Genomic DNA, 23,115 nt, shown 5'->3' on the forward strand with positions numbered 1-23,115 from the left:
ACATTGGGTCGCGCGTCAACTTGCCTACATATTACAAAGAAGGTGTGGCCAAATATACAGTTTAAGTTTCTGTAGCCTACTCGATTAGCCAGGAGGGCTGACGTGCGACCCACGGACCTAGAGAGGCTACATGATAGAATGTGGTTAATGAATTGTCTTTTTTACCAAACGTCCATCTACGAAAACAACGGTGTACCGTGTAGCTGCTGCTGTTCATCAGTCAATTCGTCCACATCCAGTGTCAGCGTACAGTGACAAAATGCAAGGCAGGTGCGTCTCTGTAGGATGGTTACTGTATCATTGTATTATAGGCTATACTGTAATAGTAAAGTGTATTTGTACCACCTGTAAAGCAGACTTTTGCGATAGTGTTGTAATAGTGATTGCTGCAATGTAGAGTTTGCTGTTTTTACATCTAGAACTCTAATACATATATGTTACTTTTAATGATCTCAGTCATAGATCACTGCACATTGATATCAATGTCACTGTTGCTTATGAGCAGTTTTTTGTAAATAGCCTAGGTCAGCAATAGTTTACATGTAGGCTTATGCTGAGCCAGTCAGCTGGGTTCTCTAGGGAGTTTATCACGCTAGGCTTGCTCTTTTGAAAGTTTACTTCAGTGACAAATTACTTAAAAGTTTTATACAATTAGACTAGGATTGATTGAAAGAAAGCAACTTGAAGTCAACTTTGAAAGTAGGAAACATTGCTAGCGCAACGACAGTGAATGATACTAAACTTGTATCTGGAATTTGGTGGAAGGAGGATTGACTGACTGTAATGTGTCATGCGTTCAGTATTCACATGTGCATTATGTCAATTGCATAGAGAACTCAATAGTTCTGAAAATCGTTGTCATAGCAGAGGAAGTCTCGCATTCATCCAGAAATCATTCTGATCTGTGTAGTTAATAAATATCTTCATTATTGGTCTTTCTGCCTTTCAGTTTGTCAGAGATTACTTCTCAGTTTATAACTAGTCGCCATGCTCTCTACACCCACACATTTCTGTAGACAGGAAACAGGTTAATTCTGGCCTCAAAGTGTGATCTGAGGAGGCTTACTGTCAGGGGCGAAAATCTGATATCAACTTTGGAGGGGACAATTACATTACATTTTCTCAAGAGCAATTCCTGAGGGGGACACCAAAAGTAGTGCTGTAACACATAGCCTACGTTTAATATGGTAAATGTATATTGAGGAACCAAAGAAATAAGGTGTTTGCCGTACTCCTAACTACCGGTACCCAAAACTACACAACTAATCACAACAGCAATACCATTGCCTTTAACAAATCTTAGTTCAGTCACCAGTTTAAGTTGAGAGTGGGGGTGTCCATGGCATTTTCCAATTATGTTCCTATTTTACAAGTCAAAAAAATGGAGAACCTTTCATAATGTTGCCAAACAAAGACTCAAGAAACTTACCTGAGACTCCCTGTCTCTGCCAGTCTGTCCCTGCATATCTGTCCCCAACTCTGCTGTCTGTGTGCCATCTGTTGCCTGCTCTGCCTAATGACATCATTGTGAAACATTTCCATTAGAATTTCATTTCTTTCTTATGAACATTTTATCAACTAGTCTTTGAGATATTAGGCTACTAGGGTTCTTACTTTGCGTTTTGGTGTACTGAAAAATACTCTGATGTCTGTCTTTTTTCTGCAATTTTTCTACCTGGTTGGCTACACACACACAGTATGTAGGTTATTTACAGTAGGAGATGGGCTTCTATCATCTTATCTTCTATCATTCTATATGGGCTTCTATCATCTTATCTTCTATCATTCTATATGGGCTTCGATCTAAAAGGTAGCTAGCTAGCAAATGTGAAACGGATTGCAGTGACAAGAGTTGACAGCTGTATGAGTTCACCATTTACACAACATATGCTGCAACCTTTTGTAATTTTAATCGTTTGTTTCATATTGGCTGGCTTCTAACAATAGCTGAATTTGCAAAGCTAGCGAGCACCAATTCAGTGGTGTTTGCTATAATCTTTGCTACCCGGGTTAAATAAAGGTGAAATAAAATATATAAATAAAAGTTCCCTTGCGACAATTTAGCTTTTGAAACGAGACCATTAAATATATTTAAAACAATGGTAGAAGAGAGTGTAGTTCTGTTCAGTTTATCGCTAACCTTATCACAGGGACTTTGAAGCACTAACTTACATGCATGCTGATCTTGGAATAAATTGACGATAGCAAAGATTCCATCTTTGACGACGCCACATAAATGGAATAGGTACTAGCTAGCTTAATAGTTAATATTTGCGCGCTAGCTCTGCATATTCAGCTAGTGTGTGTGCGCGATTGACTGGATTAACCTCACGTCAGTTACGTGCATTGAGTGCCTTTCAGACAGTAGATACGACCTCTACGTTACCTCGCAAGCTAAGGAACTGGCAGTGGATCAAACCATTGTGAGGCAAAGGGTGGGGGGGTTGCAATCTTTTGAAACTTAAAAACGAGCTATTAAGTGTCTATAATCAGCACAATTGCTTTCATTGCGTATTATTAATATTATTTAAATTACATAGTTATGTTTCAGTGATATATTGGGGGGGACAAATCATATTTTTCCCAGGATGGGGGGGTCGTGTCCCCCCGTCCCCCCCGGGATTTCCGCCCCTGCTTACTGTACTGTACGCTGTGTGTTGATGCGGAACGGCAGCATTAGACCGTTTTAGTTTGTATGAATGTAATAGGGGTTTTCGTGTACGTTTGTAAATCAATTCATCTTTATAATTTGTCTATATAGTTTCTCCCAAAGTGTCCCTGTATGTATCGACTTTGGTGTCTGATATGTTAGGTGTCTCTTATCAAGTGAATTATCAGAAAGTCTTCATGTTTTTATGAGTTGAGGAGAAGGCCCCCCACCTTCCGTTCCTTGGTTGTCTTAGAGTGCATTTGGAAAGTATTCAGACCCCTTGACTTTTTCCACGTTTTGTTACATTACAGCCTTACTCTAAAATGGATTAAATAGATTTTTCCCTCATCAATCTGCACATAATACCCCATAATGACAAAGCAAAAATAGTTTACAAAAAAATGTTTGCAAATGTATTGTAAATGTGAAATATCACATTTACATAAGACCCTTTACTCAGTCATTTGTTGAAGCACCTTTGGCAGCGATTACAGCATCATGTCTTCTTGGTTGTGACGCTACAAGCTTGGCACACCTGTATTTGGGATCCTCTCAAGCTCTGTCAAGTTGGATGGGGAGCGTCGCAGCACAGCTATTTTCAGGTCTTTCCACAAATGTTCAATCGAGTTCAAGTCCGGGCTCTGACTGGGCCACTCAAAGACATTCAGAGACTTGTCCCAAAGCCACTCCTGCATTGTCTTGGCTGTGTGCAATTTTTGAATAAGGCTGTAACATAACAAAATGTGGAAAAAGTAAAGGTGTCTGAATACTTTCCGAAAGCACTGTAAATCCACAGTATACAGTACATGTGGTGTCATCAACCTCTGCTCCTTTATCTAGGTGGGAGCCCATGATGCTGAAATGTGATGTTTGACCTCCAAATTCTCTTGGGATGAATAAGGAAACAACCCCATGGAACCCTCCAGTAGGTAAACGTTCACTTACTCAGTCTTTGATCTCATACAGTATTTAAATGATTTCTATATACTTTGCTCTTTACTGTTGTTTGTCCCTTTTAATGACTTGGGTAGACTGACGTCTAGTAGTAAGAATCCCCACACATAGGACCACTGTGTTTTTAAACAGAGCTGCTATCTTGTCAAAATATGACATTTGATGTTTATAACTCTATTATTGTAGCTGCCAGTATGTCGTCAGCAGTGGAGGCCAGTATGTACAACAGTATCCAGGCCATCCTCAGACAGGCTGCCTCCTCATGCAACAAAGGTACATTATCAGTGCATACAACAATAAAAAGTCAACGATTATCACATTGATCATTATGTGGCATAATTATCTATTATACAATATTAATAGTATTACACAATTTAATAGACTTGAGGACATTATGTGGTCAATTCAGCAGCCTTGTATGACTTCCTGAAGGTATGTTGAGGTGGACTCTTCATAAGAAGGTGGAGACCCATCCATCTAACAGTGTCTCACTGGTCAGGGTTCTGGTCAAAGAGCTAGAGAAGGTTGGTCTGACACTACTAGAGTATTCTGTTCTTGCAGAATGACACATGGCATGCCCTTTGTCTTCAGAAGTACAATTGGCCATTTTAATTGTCAGTTTGATGATGAAAGCTTCCTTCATTTGTTGATTCAGGTGGAGAGGCTTGACTATAAGATGCATGTCATTCCATTGCTTCACACTCTCAACTATGTTATTATTCAGGTCAGATTCATTTACCTTACCTTCATCTGAAATAACCTTGATCAGAGAGTAGCTGTCCTGTATTACTGACGTCTTGTTCACTGTGTTATTTCCACATACAGTGGGGGAAAAAGTATTTGATCCCCTGCTGATTTTGTATGTTTGCCCACTGACAAAGAAATGATCAGTCTATAATTTTTAATGTTAGGTTTATTTGAACAGTGAGAGACAGAATAACAACAAAAATATTGAGAAAAACGCATGTCAAAAATGTTATAAATTGATTTGCATTTTAATGAGGGAAATAAGTATTTGACCCCCTCTTAATCAGAAAGATTTCTGGCTCCCAGGTGTCTTTTATACAGGTAACGAGCTGAGATTAGGAGCACACTCTTAAAGGGAGTGCTCCTAACCACAGCTTGTTACCTGTATAAAAGACACCTGTCCACAGAAGCAATAAATCAATCCGATTCCAAACTCTCCACCATGGCCAAGACCAAAGAGCTCTCCAAGGATGTCAGGGACAAGATTGTAGACCTACACAAGGCTGGAATGGGCTACAAGACCATCGCCAAGCAGCTTGGTGAGAAGGTGACAACATTTGGTGCGATTATTCGCAAATGGAAGAAACACAAAAGAACTGTCAATATCCCTCGGCCTGGGGCTCCATGCAAGATCTCACCTCGTGGAGTTGCAATGATCATGAGAACGGTGAGGAATCCGCCCAGAACTACACGGGAGGATCTTGTCAATGATCTCAAGGCAGCTGGGACCATAGTCACCAAGAAAACAATTGGTAACACACTACACCGTGAAGGACTGAAATCCTGCAGCGCCCGCAAGGTCCCCCTGCTCAAGAATCCATATACATGCCCGTCTGAAGTTTGCCAATGAACATCTGAATGATTCAGAGGACAACTGGTGAAAGTGTTGTGGTCAGATGAGACCAAAATGGAGCTCTTTGGCATCAACTCAACTCGCCATGTTTGGAGGAGGAGGAATGCTGCCTATGACCCCAAGAACACCATCTCCACCGTCAAACATGGAAGTGGAAACATTATGCTTTGGGGGTGTTTTTCTGCTAAGGGGACAGGACAACTTCACCGCATCATTTGACGGGGCCATGTACCATCAAATCTTGGGTGAGAACCTCCTTCCCTCAGCCAGGGCATTGAAAATGGGTCGTGGATGGGTATTCCAGCATGACAATGACCCAAAACACACGTCCAAGGCAACAAAGGAGTGGCTCAAGAAGAAGCACATTAAGGTCCTGGAGTGGCCTAGCTAGTCTCCAGACCTTAATCCCATAGAAAATCTGTGGAGGGAGCTGAAGGTTCGAGTTGCCAAATGTCAGCCTCGAAACCTTAATGACTTGGAGAAGATCTGCAAAGAGGAGTGGGACAAAATCCCTCCTGAGATGTGTGCAAACCTGCTGGCCAACTACAAGAAACGTCTGACCTCTGTGATTGCCAACAAGGGTTTTGCCACCAAGTACTAAGTCATGTTTTGCAGAGGGGTCAAATACTTATTTCCCTCATTAAAATGTAAATCATTTTATAACATTTTTGACATGCGTTTTTCTGGATGTTTTGTTGTTATTCTGTCTATCACTGTTCATATAAACCTACCATTATAATTATAGACTGATCATTTCTTTGTAAGTGGGCAAACATACAAAATCAGCAGGGGACCAAATGCTTTTTTCCCTCACTGTATCATATATCCGTTGATTTCCTTGTTGATTTCCTGGTTATCTTTATCCTGCTGAGAATAATTATATTGTTCCTTGTTTGTTTTATTTTTGGATGCCCTATTCAAACTATGTGATGTTTGTTTTTACTTTCCAATCAGCTCTGATATATGTGTCTGATTGTGATGGCTGCTCTTTTTATTCCGGTGTATCGGCAGCAGTCTGGCCACATTCCATGTAACCTGTTTCAGAGAGTGTATGAGTGCTTCAAAAGGCTGCTAACACTTCCAGAGCCCTACTGTACTATCGCGCTGAGATACATGAGAAGCATAAAGATGGAGCAGATCACACCAGGTACTCATCACTAGCACTTTACATAGTGGCATGTACTGTAGCACAAGCACATTTTAATCATATGAATACAGTATACAGTTCTCCAAGCATTTATTTACCTTACACCCTTTGTTCTGCTAAAGCTCCCTCCCCTACAATAACTTCCTCCACAGGAGCTTTGTATCAGAGAAGGGTAATTGCTGAGCAGAGCCTAAGGAACAAACATTTTCCCCAGCAGGAAAAGTGAGTTTCAAACACCCACGAACACATATGCCATCAGAAGATATTTTACACTTCCCACTGAAGTCAGTTTGTAGTCACTAAGCAACAGCTGACTAATTTAATCATGGTCATTTCTCATAAGGTGAGGGTGGGGGTTTGTTTGCTTATGTGTGAGCTTGGGTGTCACTTTCCCTTTCACAAACTGATGCTTGTAAATGAGTACTTTCTCGTCAGCTACTCTGAGATGATGCTGTATCCACAATAGCTGTGCTGACTGGCTGCCCCTCTGACTGTGTCCACTGTAGGGTATTTGTGTTTGCAGACCCGGCTGTGTTCTCAGGGTCCCTGTGGCAGGCGGTGAGGGCAGACCTGGTGCTGGCCAGCCCCCAAAGTGACACACTGGCAAGACGGGTGCTACTGCACACTCTGCAGGCTGGACTGGTGAAGGCCTGTCATGGTCCCATACTGACTCAAGCTCTGGAGGTGAGGGAGGTCAATGGGCTGTGATGATATGAGACGTTTGGATTAATTGATTTCATATCTTGGTATTTGTGTGCATCAGATGGATAATGAAATCACGTGTGTGCCTGCGTGTGTGCGGGCGTGCATGTGTGTGTGTGCCGCAGGATCTAGGAGAAGATGTGGAGCACTACTTCCAGGAGGTGGTGTTAGCTGTAGAGCAGAGTATAGAGAACGGCGAGGCCGGCTATGACCAGTACCAGACCAGGCTACAGCACATCTACAATGACATCCTGACCTCTGCTAACCAAGGTGTGTGTAAAGGAGGATAGGGTTGGGTGGTATCCAGATTTTCCTAACGGCATGCCATCCTTATGGTATTACAGGTTTAGTACACAAGGGGGCACCAGAAAACCCATTGGGCGTCTATTACCGTAATGCTAACTAAATTAGCACAAGTCATAGCGAATTTCCATGAAGGCTGCTAGCTAAATATGCTAACAAGCGCAAACGAAAATAAACGAATTGCAAAGACAGGCAATCCAGCTCATAAAGTTATACATACAGTACCAGTCAAAAGTTTGGCACCTACTTATTCCATGGATTTTCTTTATTTTTACTATTTTCTACATTGTAGGATAGTAGTGAAGACATCAGAACTATGAAATAACACATATGGAATCAAGTAATAACCAAAAAAGTGTTCAACAAATCTAAATATATTTTATATTTGAGATTCTTCAAAGTAGCCACCCTTTGCCTTGATGAGAGCTTTGCACAATTTTGGCATTCTCTCAACCAGCTTCATGAGGTAGTCACCTGGAATGCATTTCAATTAACAGGTGTGCCTTGTTAAAAGTTCATTTGTGGAATTTCTTTCCTTCTTAATGCATTTGAGCCAATCAGTTGTGTTGTGACAAGGTAGGGTTGGTATACAGAAGATAGCCCTATTTGTTAAAAGACCAAATAGGGCAAGAACAGCTCAAATAAGCAAAGAGAAAAGACAGTCCATAATTACTTGAAGATATGAAGGTCAGTCAATCCGGAAAATGTCAAGAACTTTGAAAGTTTCTTAAAGTGCAGTTGCAAAAACCATCAAGCGCCATGATGAAACTGGCTCTCATGAGGACCGCCACAGGGAAGGAAGACCCAGAGTTACCTCTGCTGCGGAAGATATGCCCAAATAAATGCTTCACAGAGTTCAAGTAACAGACACATCTCAACATCAACTGTTCAGAGGAGACTGCGAGAATCAGGCCTTCATGGTCAAATGCCTGCAAAGAAACCACTACTAAAGTACACCAATAAGATGAAGAGACTTGCTTGGGCCAAGAAACACGAGCAATGGACATTAGACCGGTGGAAATCTGTCCTTTGGTCTGATGAGTCCAAATTTGAGAGCTTTGTTTCCAACTGCCGTGTCTTTGTGAGATGCAGAGTAGGTGAACAGATGATCTCTGCATGTGTGGTTCACACCGTGAAGCATGGAGGAGGAGGTGTGATGGTGTGGGGGTGCTTTGCTGGTTACACTGTCAATGATTATTTAGAATTCAAGGCACACTTAACCAGCATGGCTACCACAGCATTCTGCAGCAATACGCCATCCCATCTGGTTTTAATTTAGTGGGACTATAATTTGTTTTTCAACAGGACAATGACCCAACTCACCTCCAAGCTGTGTAAGGGCTATTTGACCAAGAAGGAGAGTGATGGAATGCTGCATCAGATGACCTGGCCTCCACAATCACCCAACCTCAACCCAATTGAGATGGTTTGGGATGAGTTGGACCGCAGAGTGAAGGAAAAGCAGCCAACAAGTGCTTAGCATAGAGTGGCTACTTCGAAGAATCTCAAATATAAAATGTATAGCGATTTTTTTTTTAACACTTCTTTGGTTACTACATGATTCCATATGTGTTATTTAATCGTTTTGATGTCTTCACTTTTATTCTACAATGTAGAAAATAGTAAAAATCAAGAAAAACCCTTGAATGAGTAGGTGTGTCCAAACTTTTGACTAGTACTGTATATAGGTAGGAGCTACCGAATGTCATTTTCGTGAGTTTGGACATTGTACAAGTGAATGTGAATGAGAGACGTGTAAATGAACAAAGTTTTGATGCATGCTTGTTTGAAGGAAGAACCGTTCTGGCTCTGGAGCAGACTGTGTCTGTGTGGAGTCTGGAGTTGCTAGGGCAATGGGCCTGCCTGCTCTGGTCAGAGAAGTGGGAAGAAGTAGTAGATAGCCAAGAACGTAGAGGAGAAAAAAACGCAAAGAAATCACAATAGCATTGGCAGCTGTACAGGTTTCTCAAACATGGCAGAACGCTAACACCATATGATTCCCTGTCACCTTCTTAATTCAGCCACTTACTTAGATAACTAGCAAGTTAAACTTAGGGGTCGCGTTAACAAAGAATTCTGCGTTTTTCACGAAGAAAATAAAAAACGCATAAGAAATACCTTGATGCGTTTTATAAACGCAGATATAAAATGCTTCTTAATGTCATTTCTGCTCGGCATCAGACTAATTTTGTGCTTCAGTTGCACTTCTCCACTTGGATGAGAATTCACAAAAGGGCATTCTATCAGCAGACAGCCTAATGTGTAGCTACCTTTCTCTGGTACTTTTCATTTTAGCCTACATTTCTCAGGTAAAATGCTAGAATAACTTTAAGCAAACATTAGGAAATGTAGCTGGCTACATTCTTTCTATGATAAGCATTAGAAATATGTTTTAAAAGACCTTGATTTTTAATACGTGACAAATAGGATATTCACTGTTTATTGTGTTATGTTCACTCTCTCTCTGTTCAGACCCAAAGGCCCGTGGCTCTCTTTCTAACACTCCATTGCCCTCTCCAAAGATTCACTTCCACCTGTGGACAAACGAAGAGGAGCTGTGTGAGTCAACATTAGAGAACCTTAGTTTCTAGGGTATTATAAAGACTTGAAAATTCTGTCAAATCAGACTAATAGATAGTGTGGCAATCTTGAACCTTTCATATTTTTCTATAGGGAATGAGCTGGTGAACTTCACCCTAAACGTTTCCACCTCTGAGCGGAACTCTATGTACCAGGAGGAGGAAGAGGAGGATGTTTCTAAGAGGGTTTCCCTCCTGTCTGTTGATAGTGGAATAGAGAAGGACCTGTCTGACATGGAGGAGCGGGAACAGAGGAATCCATTCACCCGGTCAGAGGGTTTCAGAGGGAGAATGAAGCCAGAAGATAAAATGGCTCTGGTACAGGAAAACATCAAGGGGCCCACCAGTAGCACCCCTCTCCCTAAAGAGGAGGGGAACCATACCGCACGCATAGTGATGATGGGAGACGACAGGGTGCTGGGGAGACTGGCCAAGGCGTATCACTCCATCCGGTAGGAAGTACTTCTACTGTTCCTTAATGTCCCTTAATACCTAGTCTCATCCTCATACATGTGAAATTCTGTTTTTATCCAAAGTGACTTACAGTCATGCGTGCATACATTTTTATGTATGGGTAGTGCTGGAAGTTGAACCCACTATCCTGGCGTTGCAAACACCATGCTCTACCAACTGATATACAGAGGACTACTGTACCCTGTAATTACACTGTAATTCTGTCATTTAGAAATGTGTGTGAACTGTTTTACAATGTGCATTGCTTTTGTGTGCAGAAAAAGGGAGGCAAAACATCACATCTTGACCAAGAGAGTGAACGTACAGATATACTACATCCCTGTCACTGATGAGTCTATCGTCAATTCACCTGTGAGCAATAATCCAGTCCAAAATCCAATAGTACCAATAATGTAAAATAAACATCCATCTCATGCTGCACATGTACAGTAACCGGTATGATTTGCTAGGTTATGGAACCAGTCTTTTCTCTTTTTCAGGAAAGCACATCACAAGTTGGAGACAGGTTGTCTCTAGCTTCGTTCTTAGGAAGGGTCGATCCCTGGTACGAAAGCAACATCAACAGTTTGGGAGCCATGATTCCAAAGCTGGCAGGAACGGTAATGAGTACTAATACATGCATTGTTTTATAAAGTCATCTAATTCTGATCATGATTGTCCAGAAAGATTCATCAAATGGGTTCAAGGATACCTAAATAGAAAGGGGTTTTAAGAGAGAACTAGACATCCAGTCATGTCACAGTGAGACCTAATACTGTGTCTACTATGTGCCGTTGCAGCAGTCCAGTCGCAGCAGGTCATCAGAACCCAATCACTTCCTTGTGGACGTCCTCTCCTACTACCTTCGCTGTGGCCTACAGCCTGTCCACTTCACACTCTACTCTGTCAAGGTCAGCTCCCAGAGATACATCCACATGTCATAGTCACGTGTGTGTTAGCAGCAGGATGATACACAAACATATGGCAGCCCATGAATAGTTCATACTGAAGAGTTCATAGCCCAGTATAACATAATGATGACGGTTATCATCAGGGGTTATATTGGGAATTTGGAGGTTGGAAAGCCCTACTTGATGAAGGGGGGGTTGGAGTTGAAGTTAGGGTTAAGGCTGGAGCTAGGGTTAAGTTTGTCGTTGAGGCTAGGTTTGGGGTTTAACCGGGATGTGGACATGAAGCTAGCATTATGGTTAGGGTTGAGGCTAGGTTTAGGGTTGAACTAGGATGTGGACATGGGGCTAGGATTAGGGTTGTGGTTGAGGCTAGGTTAAGGGTTGAACTGGGATGTAGACATGAAGCTAGGGTTAGGGTTGTGGTTGAGGGTTAGGGTTTAACAAGGATGTGGACATGAAGCTAGGGTTGTGGTTGAGGGTTAGGGTTTAACAAGGATGTGGACATGAAGCTAGGGTTAGGGTTGTGGTTGAGGGTTAGGGTTTAACAAGGATGTGGACATGAAGCTAGGGTTAGGGTTGTGGTTGAGGGTTAGGGTTTAACAAGGATGTGGACATGAAGCTAGGGTTAGGGTTGCTGTCATCCTAGGGTACCCAAGCCTTTATCCTAACCTTGGTTTATCATACGTTTTATCCTACTTTGTTCTTTGGACCTGTAAATTGCTGGAGTTTGGCTTTCCCTTTGACCCAAGGTGCAGGAGCCCTGCTTCGAGTAGCTCCGGCACAATTTAACCACTTGTTATTATTAAGAAAAAAACAACACAATTTCTCCCCAATTTGAGCTTGTTCTTGTTGCCCTATTGTGGTTTTAGATCTCTGTCTCTGGCCAGACTGGCAGCCCTGTGGACGAGGTGTTTGTGTCCCACCTGGATGCTGAGTTCCCGGAGTTTAAAACACTCAGAGAAAATCTAAGACAAGGTACTGTTGTCACAACTGTGAATGCAGCATGAACCGTGTTGTCAGGACAGGGACAGAAACTAAATTGTCCTGTTACTGCTTCTGTTGGTGATTGCATAATGTCTCTCTGCAGAGAGATCTAGTAGGCGACGAACCAGGAAGACACATGGAACCTGTGGAGCGGTGGTTTCTATGAATTACAGTAAGGTACTTTCTGAAGGCTTCCTTCACTATTTGTGTTATAGAGTATTTGATTAGTGGTTAGTGAATGTGTTCATGCTTGGTTAGTGTAGTCACGGTATCATTGTAATAATTTAGGAACAAGTAGTACACATTTAAATGAAAAGTAACAACTATGGAAATATCTAGATATCCTTTAAATCCGTACGGCATAATGTCTTAACTACAGTACCAAATGTGTATGTGTCTCAAATGCTTTCTGCAGGTCTCCTTGAGCAAACAAGAGGTTGTCCAGGGTATGTCAGTCATGACATGTGGAGTGGTCATCAGTGCAATATCACCCAATGAAACAGAAGGTTTGCATTACAACATGCAGTAACTACCTAGCTGTTCTCAATGGCAACTTGGTTTCATTACCTCAAATCAACAATTTGTCATCCCTACTTTCCCAGGTCTTGATTTCCTCACTGTCAATTTTGACAGTACAAATCCAAAATGCTGCACGGTAAGGATATTTCTGAATGTGTGATAATAAATCATTGAGACCCCAGTAACACCATATGGAAAAGTACTAAAACTGTCAGTCAGGCAACACACTGACAGATGTGGTTTCTTGATCTCATCCTCATGTCTCACCTCCAAAGTAGATTATTGATTAAGGCAATTATATATAATGGGTATGCATACAGTACTGCAGTTTGGAGTAACATCCCACAATGATTTTTGCTCCTAACCTATCAGGATATTTAATTTGACCATGCTATGTTGACAGGAGATCAGAACCCAAAACATTAAAATCAGAATCCTGGAGGATAAGACTTTCACTGTCTGTCTGGACAAAGACTGTCGCAGGAAATACACACATGTCCAAAGGTCAGAGATCACACTCATCAGCAATAGAATGCCATGATGCTCCACCATCTCTACTATTGATGAATACTATACAGTAGTTATTTGGTTGTCTTTTACAGAGAATTTCCCTGGGCTCAAACTGTAATAACTAAGTAACTAACACTCTTTTACAGCATTGAGATCTCTCCATGTTTGGATCCAGGGTATTGCCTCCAGACAAGTTCCAAGTCCAAGTTCAGTGTGGGAGAGGAGAGGGAGGTGGGGCTGAGCAAATACATGTGCAAGATCCTGCCTCTGCCAATCAACACCTTCACTGGCATCAACCACTGAGGGGATTTGATTATTTAGCCCGGGCTCTGTCCCGGGCGTGAGCCAGGTGCCCCGGTCTGGCCAACGGCGAAGTAAGCTAAAAAATAAAAGTGACGTCGGTTATGCACGTGGAGTAATGAGTAGGATTCACATACGAAATTTTGATTAAAAAGTGTTTTATCTGCCTTCCCAATGAAATCTAGTTTGAAAATTCTAACATATATTTTATGAAAAGAGATGTATGTATTTTTTATTGTATTTTATTATGATCCCCATTAGCTGTTGCAAAAGCAGCAGCTACTTTTCCTGGGTTCCACACAAAACACGAAACATTACATAATACAGAACATTAATAGACAAGAACAGCTCAAAGACAGAACTACATACATTTAAAAAAAAAGGCACATGTAGCCTACATATCCATGCATACACACAAACTATCTAGGTCAAATAGGGGAGAGGCGTTGTACCGCGAGGTGTTGCTTTATCTGTTTTTTTTAAACCAGGTTTGCTGTTTATTTGAGCAATATAAGATAATGGCTCTATATATAATACTGTATGCTTTCTTAAATTCGTTCTGGATTTGGGGACCGTGAAAAGACCCCTGGTGGCATGTCTGGTTGGGTACGTGTGTGTGTCAGTTGTGTGTAAGCTGACGGTGCAAACAATTTGGGATTTTCAACACAATGTTTCTTATAAAAAGAAGAAGTGATGCAGTCGGTCTCTCCTTTATATCAGCCCTCTGTGTCACGCCTGCTCCCACTCTTCCCCCCTGGCACTCGAGGGCGCCAGGCTCCCCAGCATTGCGCACTCCTGCCATCATCATTACACACACCTGCCTTTCCCCGTCACGCGCATCAGCGATTATTGGACTCACCTGGTCTCAATCACCTCTGTCATTACCATCCCTATATTTGTCTGGTTCCCCACTCTGTTCCCTGCTTCTGCATTAATTGTTGTTTGTCTTTGTTTACCCGTGTGCTGACACTGTTCCTGTTCTGTTCCTAATTAAATGTTTGACTCCCTGTACCTGCTTCTCATCTCCAGCGTCGGTCATTACACTCTGACTATAATAAAGAGCAAGACATGCCGCTCTGTGCTGGGCCATATGTTTTGACCATGACAGTTTACAATCTAAGGTACTGCCAAGTAATTTAGTCTCCTCAACTTGTTCAAAAGCCACACAATTCATTACCAGATTCAGCTGAGGTTTAGAACTTAGGGAATGATTTGTACCAAATACAATGCTCTTAGTTTTAAAGATGTTCAGGATCAGTTTATTATTGACCACCCAACAGACTGCAACTCTTTTTAGGGTTTCAGTGACTTCATTACCTGTGGTTGCTGATGTGTATATGGTTGAATCATCAGCATGGACACACATGCTTTGCTTAATGCCAGTGGCAGGTCATTGGTAAAAATAGAAAAGAGTGGAGGGCCTAGAGAGCTGCCCTGCGGTACAACACACAACACACTTTTACAAGCTCCCTCATGACGCCAGGACAGCGGAGTCAATCACCACCATCCGGAGACATCTGAAACCCCACCTCTTTAAGGAATACCTGGGATAGGATAAAGTAATCCTTCTAACCCACCCCCCCTCCAAAAAGAAAAAAAATATATAGATGTACTATTATAAAGTGGTTGTTCCACTGGATATCATAAGGTGAATGCACCAATTTGTAAGTTGCTCTGGATAAGAGCGTCTGCTAAATGATGTAAATGATATTAGAGAAGCTTCCATTAAAGAAACCCCTTTGAGTTGTATTAGATAGATAGCTCTGAATTCACAATATGGCAGAGGTTGAAAAGCCATAACACATACGTTTTTTTCAACAACAGGTTATGGTAAATAATATCAAAGGCTGAATGAAATCTAACAGTACAGCTCCCACAATCTTCTTATTATCAATTTCTTTCAACCAATTATCAGTCATTTGTGTCAGTGCAGTACATGTTGAATGCCCTTCTCTATAAGCATGCTGAAAGTCTGTTGTTAATTTGTTTACAGAGAAATAGCATTGTATTTGGTCAAACACATTTTTTCCCCCCAACAGTTTGCTAAGAGCTGGCAGCAAGTTTATAAGTCTGCTGTTAGAACCAGTAAAGGCCACGTTACCACTCTTGGGTATCTGAATTACCTTGGCTTCCCTCCAAGCCTGAGGACAAAGACTTTCCTCTATGCTCAGATTAAAGAGATGAAAGATTGGAGTGGCTATAGAACCAGCTACTATCCTCAGTAGCTTTCCATCCAAGTTGTCATTGCCAGGAAGTTTGTCTTTATTGATTGGTAACAATAATTTTCCACCTGTCCCACACTAACTTTACAAAATTCAAACTTACAATGCTTTTCTTTCATTCTTTTTTTATTTTTTATGCATGAATATGATGGCTCACTGTTCATTGTTGGCATTTCCTGCCTAAGTTTGCCCACTTAGCCAATGAAGTAATCATTAAAATAATTGCCAACATCGAATGGTTTTGTGCTGAATAAGTCATCTGATTCAATGAAAGATGGAGTTGAATTTGTCTTTCTGCCCATAATTGCATTTAAAGTCCTCCAAAATGTTTTATATCATTGATCTTGGCTTCATAATACAATTTGTTCTTCTTTTTGATGCGTTTAGTCACATCATTTCTCAGTTTGCAGTAAGTCAGATGTGCAGCCAGACTTATTAGCCACTCCTTTTTCCTCATCTCTTTCAACCATACAGTTTTTTCAATTCTTCATCAATCCATGGAGCCTTAACAGTTCTAACAGTCAGTTTCTTAATTAACTGTAACGGCTGTCGTTAGAGAAAGACCAAGGTGCAGCGGAGGATATGTTCATCTTGAATGAATTTTAATACAAAGAGAGAACACTTGACAAAATAAACAAAATGACAGCTGACAGTTCTGTCAGGAACTAACAACGAAACAGAAAGCACTAAACAGAAACAATCACCCACAAAAACCCAAAGGAAAACCAGGGTACTGTCGTGTCTTTGGCTATGCCGGATTAAGTGATATGACATGCTAACTTATAAAATGATTTCTCTGTAATTAATATTACCTGATTAAGCTAATCATGTAAATGTAATTAACTAGAAAGTCGGGGCACCACGGAAGAACGTTTATAGAGCCGTTATCTTCCGAATAAACTCTTAAAATACTTTGTAATATTTTACATCGATAGCAGTCAATATTAACCCTTATCTTATTTTCAGTCTCATAATGAAAGTTGTAAATTCTTGGCTATCTTCACGAACCCTGGCTAACAAGTTGAATCAGCAATACAAAATTGGGTTTAATTATTTATTTACTAAATACCTAACTAATCACACAGAATTACAAATACACAGAATACAATGATGTCATACAGAATTCACCCCTGGTGAACGGAACCTGTATGAAAGCTGGTTACACAAAGGAAAGGGGGTTGGGCTTGAATGAAAGAGCGGGAAGATTTAGGAACAAAGAAACAGCAGCTATGCTATCGTAAATACATTATCTTATGCATTCTAAATTACCGCCCATTTGTAAAAGGAAAATGCAATAAATATTTACTCTGAGCTGCGCTTCGGTAGATTGGTCGTAGATGCTGGCCGGGTTGGCCAACAGATCTTCCTGTTACTCGGAAGAATGTCTCTGGTGGTAAATTGGATACATGGTGGTATCTTCGTCCGTCTGTTAGACTGGATCCGTCGTCCGTCCTTTCCTAGCCCACGTATACAGCGGCCGCTGCTAACTCAACGGCTAGGAAGTAGCACTTCTGTAGTGAATAAGCTCAAAGTTCATACCAGTTCATACCATAGCTCACGCCGAGGTTGGCTTAGTTCTGTCCTTGACATGTGTGTCCTTCTAACGTAGAGGCTGCAGACCTCCCGTACTGGAACAACTGGTTATCTTTTCGTCAAAGGCTTATATAGTGGAGAGGGGGGAAGGATGTGTTTCATCGTTTATAACCCCTCCTCTTCACAGGGGTGGGCCACTGATCAAGCAGGGCACTTTCCTTATGAAAACCCAATTCTCTCATTTGGAAGCTAAAATTACATTTAATCTCCTAACAAACAATTTCAATATCAAACATTTCAATTGCATAACAATTCCATGTTACTCTGATAACTAGAGAGTGTATACTTTCTCAGGTACCGTTTATGTCGTCCTGTCATCAGTCATAATGTCTCAGATGACAAGCGAACTGACATACATACTCATTACGTTATCAAGCATATTTCCAACTGGTTTTATTACCAAAATATGGTTCCTTTCCCCATTTGTTTGATGTTCCCAGTCTCTCTATATTTAACAGGACAGCAGTCCTTCAGTAGGGTCAGTAAGAGAGGGGAAGGGAGAAAGGTATTTATGGGGGGGGGGGGGGTCATAAACCTTACCCACAGGCCAACGTCATGACAGTACTTATGTGTGACTCCGAATCAGCAACAACGAACTACAGCTGTGCCTGATTGGGAGCCACACACGGCCCAAAACAAAGAAATACAAAAACATAGAAAAATGAACATAGAACGCCCACCCAATGTAACACCCTGGCCTAACCAAAATAAAGAACAAAAACCCCTCTCTATGGCCAGGGAGTTACATTAACAGGTACATGTTTATCAATAATTGGAAGAAGCAATTTCATAAATTCATCAAGTGCAGCGTCATTAATCACATAAGACCAAAAATATATATTTTACATCATCCACATTAAAGTCACAGTAAAATATTTTGTATGATCTCTTATACACTATTTTAGGCCCAGGTTTTGGAACTTTGGCTTTGCTGGATATAGCCACTATATTGTGATCACTGCATCCAATGGGTACCGATACAGGTTTAGAACAAAGTTCTACAGTATTAGTAAAAATGTGATCAATACATGTGGATGATCTTGTTCCTGTAGTGTTTGTAAACACCCTGGTTGTTTGTTTCTGAGTGATGCAACATGTGCCTAGTAGACAACATGACGGCGCAGATTACTGTTCAATTTGAGAATTGCGCTCATTCCCATTCACGTCATGGGCCATAGACAGGTGCACTGTGGTTCAGCTTAATCGATGCCAATGCCCAGTAGTGTGGGCGGGGTTCAACAGGTACAGTACATTTTTTAGAGCTGTCACTCCTGTCTAAAAAGTGCAGAGATATTCTTGAAACACAACTAACGTATGTAATTTTCTGTAACACAGCATACTGACTGTATAAAGACATGTTTATCAGTTGTATATTTCCTTGCAAATTCCTGATGGACAGTCCAGTGAATTGTTGATGTTTTGAATGTACTTCATTTGGATTACTTTCTACAGTGCTTGTTTGCAATAAATGTTCTGTTTACACTATGCTATTAAAGGAAGGCACTGTGTTAGTAAACACAGAGGAAGTTACTTCTTACATCTTACCCGATTAAAATGTTTAGAATGAATAACATAGTTTTGACTGTGTGGATATTTTGTATTAATAAACTATGAGTTCATTTAATCATGTAGCGCTGGACAAACTCACTACCTGAGCTGTTTCTTTTTATTTGACCTGTCTCGCGTAGTTGTCATCCTCACGCCCTGAGGGCGCTGCAGACAAACAGCTTAATGCGTCTGCAGGTGTACGACAACTGCTTTTTCAACTACGGAGAGGTGATATCAGGTGGTATGCGCTTGTGACAACTGTCAAGAACCATGTAAGAGACGTAAAAAGTCCGAGACAAAATGTCCGAGCACAAAGAATAACCATACGTTAATTAAAGCACTTTCAAAAACCATAAGTTGTGTAAAACAGTTTACTGTAAAAGATGACGTGCTTCGGTTGAAACAGGTGCATTGACTAGCCTCTAACACCAGCTGCGCTGAACATTTGATTCATCGTTTTGACGGTAAACCATTGTAGCCTACTGATGTTAGTGGTTGTTTTTGACTATTGAATTAGCTTACAGTTTTTTATTGAAGGTTTGATTAGGGGCATATGGCCCATTATATCTTTATTTTCAGTGATTTCAGTAATTCTTCGAATATGGGCATTTGTTAGTTAAGTAAAAACAAATATGATTACAGCCTTAATGTTAAATATGATTGCTATGTACCTATTCTTGATTTTAAGCTATAATGCATTATTTACCAGGTATTCAAACATTAACCAAATAGTAAATGTACATGTTAGCTACTGTTTGGAATATGTTTATAAGGATTTCTATACATATTTGTATTTATTCACAGTGTGTGCTCTGTATGAAGATAGTCTGCGAGAAAGCGAGTTCACTTGGCTGGCAGCCATGAAGAGGAACAAGCAGATCAACATTAAGGGTGCTCTAGCCCTCGCCAGCACCTTCCACTTCCTGTATTCTTGTGACAGAGCCTGCATCCTCCCTTTCCTCACCCTGTACCTCAGATACCTGGGCCTCACTCCCTCCATGACGGGCCTTCTCATGAGCACCAAGCATCTCATCTCCCTGGTCTGGAGCCCTCTGGCCAGCTTTCTGTCCAAACACTACAACAAGAAGAGGGCAGTGATTACAGGGTCTCTGGTCTGTTCAGCAGGGGCAGCCCTCGTCCTCCTGCTCATCCCATCCACAGGCGTCGAGACGCTGACCAGTCACTGCAACATCTCTCACCTCAGTGTGAGCCCCACTGAAGAGCTGAGTGACTTTGTGCGTGTTGTTGGCAGTGTAATGCCTACCACCCACACTACCATTGTGTCCCAGTCAGCAGCACATGAATCTTCACCTACGGAGACAACCAGTTACACTGTGTCTTCTGCTGTTTCAATGAGCAAAGCCACAACCTACACACTTCAGCTGCAACATTCCAACAATGTGACTTCTCAATGGTCACAATGTATCTGTGGCCAACCACAGTAAAGGAGGGAAGAGAAATGGCTTAGAGTCCCACCACGGTGCCTCCGACACTTTACCCACAGTGAGGAGGGTTAGCAGGTCAGTAGAAAAGGAGAGGCAGCAGCAGAGGGAGAAGGATGAGGCCAGCTTAGAGTTCCTGGGCAGCTTCAAAGTTATGGACGTCCAACACCAGCTCTTCTTCATGCTCCTCATCGTGGTGTCGATATGGGAGCTGATGGCCGCCCCTCTGGAGTGGACGATGGGCTGTATGAGTATTTGGATTTTGTGGATGCCTCTGATCGCTATAGTAGCACAGGAGTGTGGGGGCTGCTTGGGGCAGTGTGTGGGGTGAGTGGTGCAGGACTGCTGGTGAGCCACCTGGACTGCCTCATTGGCTCACACACACCCAGGGGAGCTGTCCACTTCTTCTCCTATGTATCTGTGACAACTCTGGCCGTGCCTGTGGTGGCCTTCCTGCCCCTCTACCTAAACAAGAAGCGTAGTCGCTCCACTGGGCTCTTCAAAGCTTTACAGCTGGTGCGAGGGGACCTACGTGCCCTGCTGTGTGCTGCCACTGCCTTCCTAATGGGGCTGGCGGGGTTTGCGGTGGATGACTTCCTGCTGTGGCAGATGCAGGACCATGGGAGCAGCGAGCTGCACATGGGCCTCTCTTTAGCCGTAGCGTTGCTCTCCCGGGCCGCCTTCCCTCTGCTGAGTGGCCGGGTGTCGAAGCTCCTGAGCCCAGGCAGGGTGCTGCTGGTGGGGACGGCCTGCCTGGCCCTGCAGTGCCTCTACTACTCCTTCCTGTGGGGCCCCTGGGCTGCAATACCTGTCCAGGTGCTGAGCTGCTTCAGCAGTGGCGCCCTCTGGTGGGCAGTGCAGGTGCAGTGTGAGGACGTGGCCACGCCGGGCACAGAGAGGAGCGTGAGGAGGGTCTACCAGGCCCTCTCTCTGGACCTGGGGGCAGGGCTGGGCAGCATGGCCGGGGGGTTTGTTGTCCACAGGTTTGGGGTATCTGTGCTATTCAGAGGCATAGCGGTGATGCTGCTCCTGTGGTGCCTGGTTCTGCCCCTGCTCCAGTGGAAAGCCCCACACCAACGCAGGATCAACTACTCCCGCCTCGTCGCTGCTGACACCAGTGAAGTGAGTGAATCAGAGTCGGAGCAGGAGACAGACTGCCTGGAGAAAGTCCTGGAGGATGACGAGCAATAATAACATGGGCAGGAGTATAAATCATTAGACCTAAGGAACAATATGCAACATAATGGAAGGATGACATTATCAATTCTGCTCCTGGACGATTCCACCACCACTTACAGACATGTCACTCTTCATTTAGTCTGCCTTCTTGCTGCTCCACAAACTGCTAAGTGAATCTGTCCCTGGCTGGTTTAATTGAAAACCCAGTATTGCTTTTTAATTCTCTTTACGGCAGCTTTATTCATTTAGTGCTAATGCTCTAGCATTCCCCACCTGCCCAGAAGGCATTTAGCATTCTTCAGTTAAACTAAACACGTGGACTGCAAGCCTCACTATTGCACTGGAGGTTGATCCACTGTGAATGCAGAGTGATGATAAACTGTCATTTGCATAAGCTATCAAGAAACTCTGGATAGCAAATAACGGAGAAGAATTAGGTGTGGGCAGGTGACTGTGCGAGTGCTTATGAGTGTTACTACAGTCCACGTTAGGCAGCTTTACTGTCTGTAACATAAGGCCTCTTGAGTGCAGGTGTGGTCTTTGGGCGAGACAAAACCCTGGACTAACAGACTCATCCTGTATGTGTGGTTTAGCCTGCTCTCACATTACAAAGATACTTACTCTCTTGAGTCCACTGTGAAAATTTTGTTTTGTTCAACTGTAGTAGAACTCACCCCTTGGGTCAGTTTCCTAACTAAACATGAAGTGCCTCTTGTGTGGGGGAAGTATTTGAAGCTATCTGTGGTTGGTTGCTGAACTTGTAGGTTAGATGGTGTTTGCTAAACCTGTATTTCAAAGGATGTTTGCCAAACTTGCCACAGGTGACATGGCCCATTTTGACCTGACTGTTATTTCAGAATATCAGCCAGAGACACTAATATAGTTTAGCACCTCTCCCTGAAACCTTTGTCTAATTTACAATGCTTGGAGTGGATATAACAATACATTACATACAGTGGTTGATATACATGTCCAATGACTAGTAGTATATCAATAAAAATATGAGTATTATTGTGCCTTGAAGACATTCTCAAATATTGATGACTGCCATTACAATACCTTTTGTTTATCTAATGTTTGTAGTCTGTTTATTGATACATTGTAAGTCAATGCAGTGGACAGTATATGTCAATACCTCATAACAGCATAGTGTCAAACATCAGAAAATGTCTTGTAGTGTTTTTAAACAACACAAGCAGGAAACCCAATGCCTCTTGTGTCAATATCAATACGCCTCTTAATGTAACAAAGCAAAAGTCAGCAGTATGTGGAACTCCTCTTGAATCTTTGTATTTGGCCTTGTCTGTCATGACTCATGCCTGGAGAACAGTCAGTTGAGTGATAAGGAGCTGTCAGCCTGAGCAGGCGCCATAAGTAAAATATTTGTTTTCCAACAGTACCAGTCGGTCCCAGACGGTGGTCCTTCTGTTCAAGTCCACCTCATACTGTTGACTTACTCACGCACTATCCTGACCTTATCAGCCAGAGATAAAAAATAATTTTTGTGGGGGGGGGGGGA

General features: G+C 42.2%; 2 protein-coding genes across 6 annotated transcripts; both read left to right on the forward strand.

Moving 5' to 3' along the window:
• Window positions 1-63: 63 nt before the first annotated feature.
• LOC106607060 (phosphoinositide 3-kinase regulatory subunit 6) lies at window positions 64-14,623 on the forward strand. 5 transcript variants are annotated; one of them, XR_014392641.1, is made up of 20 exons: window positions 64-270; window positions 3,491-3,579; window positions 3,791-3,877; window positions 4,037-4,128; window positions 4,260-4,328; window positions 6,216-6,351; window positions 6,504-6,573; window positions 6,858-7,035; window positions 7,179-7,323; window positions 9,829-9,915; window positions 10,030-10,387; window positions 10,667-10,760; window positions 10,889-11,008; window positions 11,189-11,299; window positions 12,169-12,274; window positions 12,387-12,455; window positions 12,699-12,789; window positions 12,886-12,938; window positions 13,206-13,306; window positions 13,459-13,522. XR_014392641.1 is itself a non-coding variant. In XM_014203630.3 (20 exons), exons 2-20 carry the CDS (start codon window positions 3,543-3,545, stop codon window positions 13,613-13,615), a joined length of 2,166 nt encoding a protein of 721 aa, XP_014059105.3. In that variant the 5' UTR covers window positions 64-270; window positions 3,491-3,542; the 3' UTR covers window positions 13,616-14,623. The 5 variants fall into 5 exon arrangements, 4 of the variants coding, with proteins under 4 accessions (XP_014059105.3, XP_082832636.1, XP_082832635.1 ...); XM_014203630.3 differs by having other exon boundaries at window positions 12,387-12,460; window positions 13,459-14,623; XM_082976510.1 differs by having other exon boundaries at window positions 11,192-11,299; window positions 12,387-12,460; window positions 13,459-14,623.
• A 5,212-nt stretch (window positions 14,624-19,835) lies between these two features.
• Window positions 19,836-22,637, forward strand: LOC106607011 (major facilitator superfamily domain-containing protein 6-like). Its single transcript, XM_082976145.1, is given in 3 exon segments — window positions 19,836-20,228; window positions 20,380-20,650; window positions 20,653-22,637. Coding segments are annotated over 3 exon segments (1,620 nt in total). The 3' UTR covers window positions 21,609-22,637.
• The last annotated feature ends 478 nt before the right edge of the window (window positions 22,638-23,115 follow it).

The sequence above is a fragment of the Salmo salar genome, chromosome 06 (genome assembly GCF_965601325.2).
Source record: "Salmo salar chromosome 06, fSalSal1, whole genome shotgun sequence".
In the NCBI taxonomy this organism is placed as follows: Eukaryota; Metazoa; Chordata; class Actinopteri; order Salmoniformes; family Salmonidae; genus Salmo; species Salmo salar.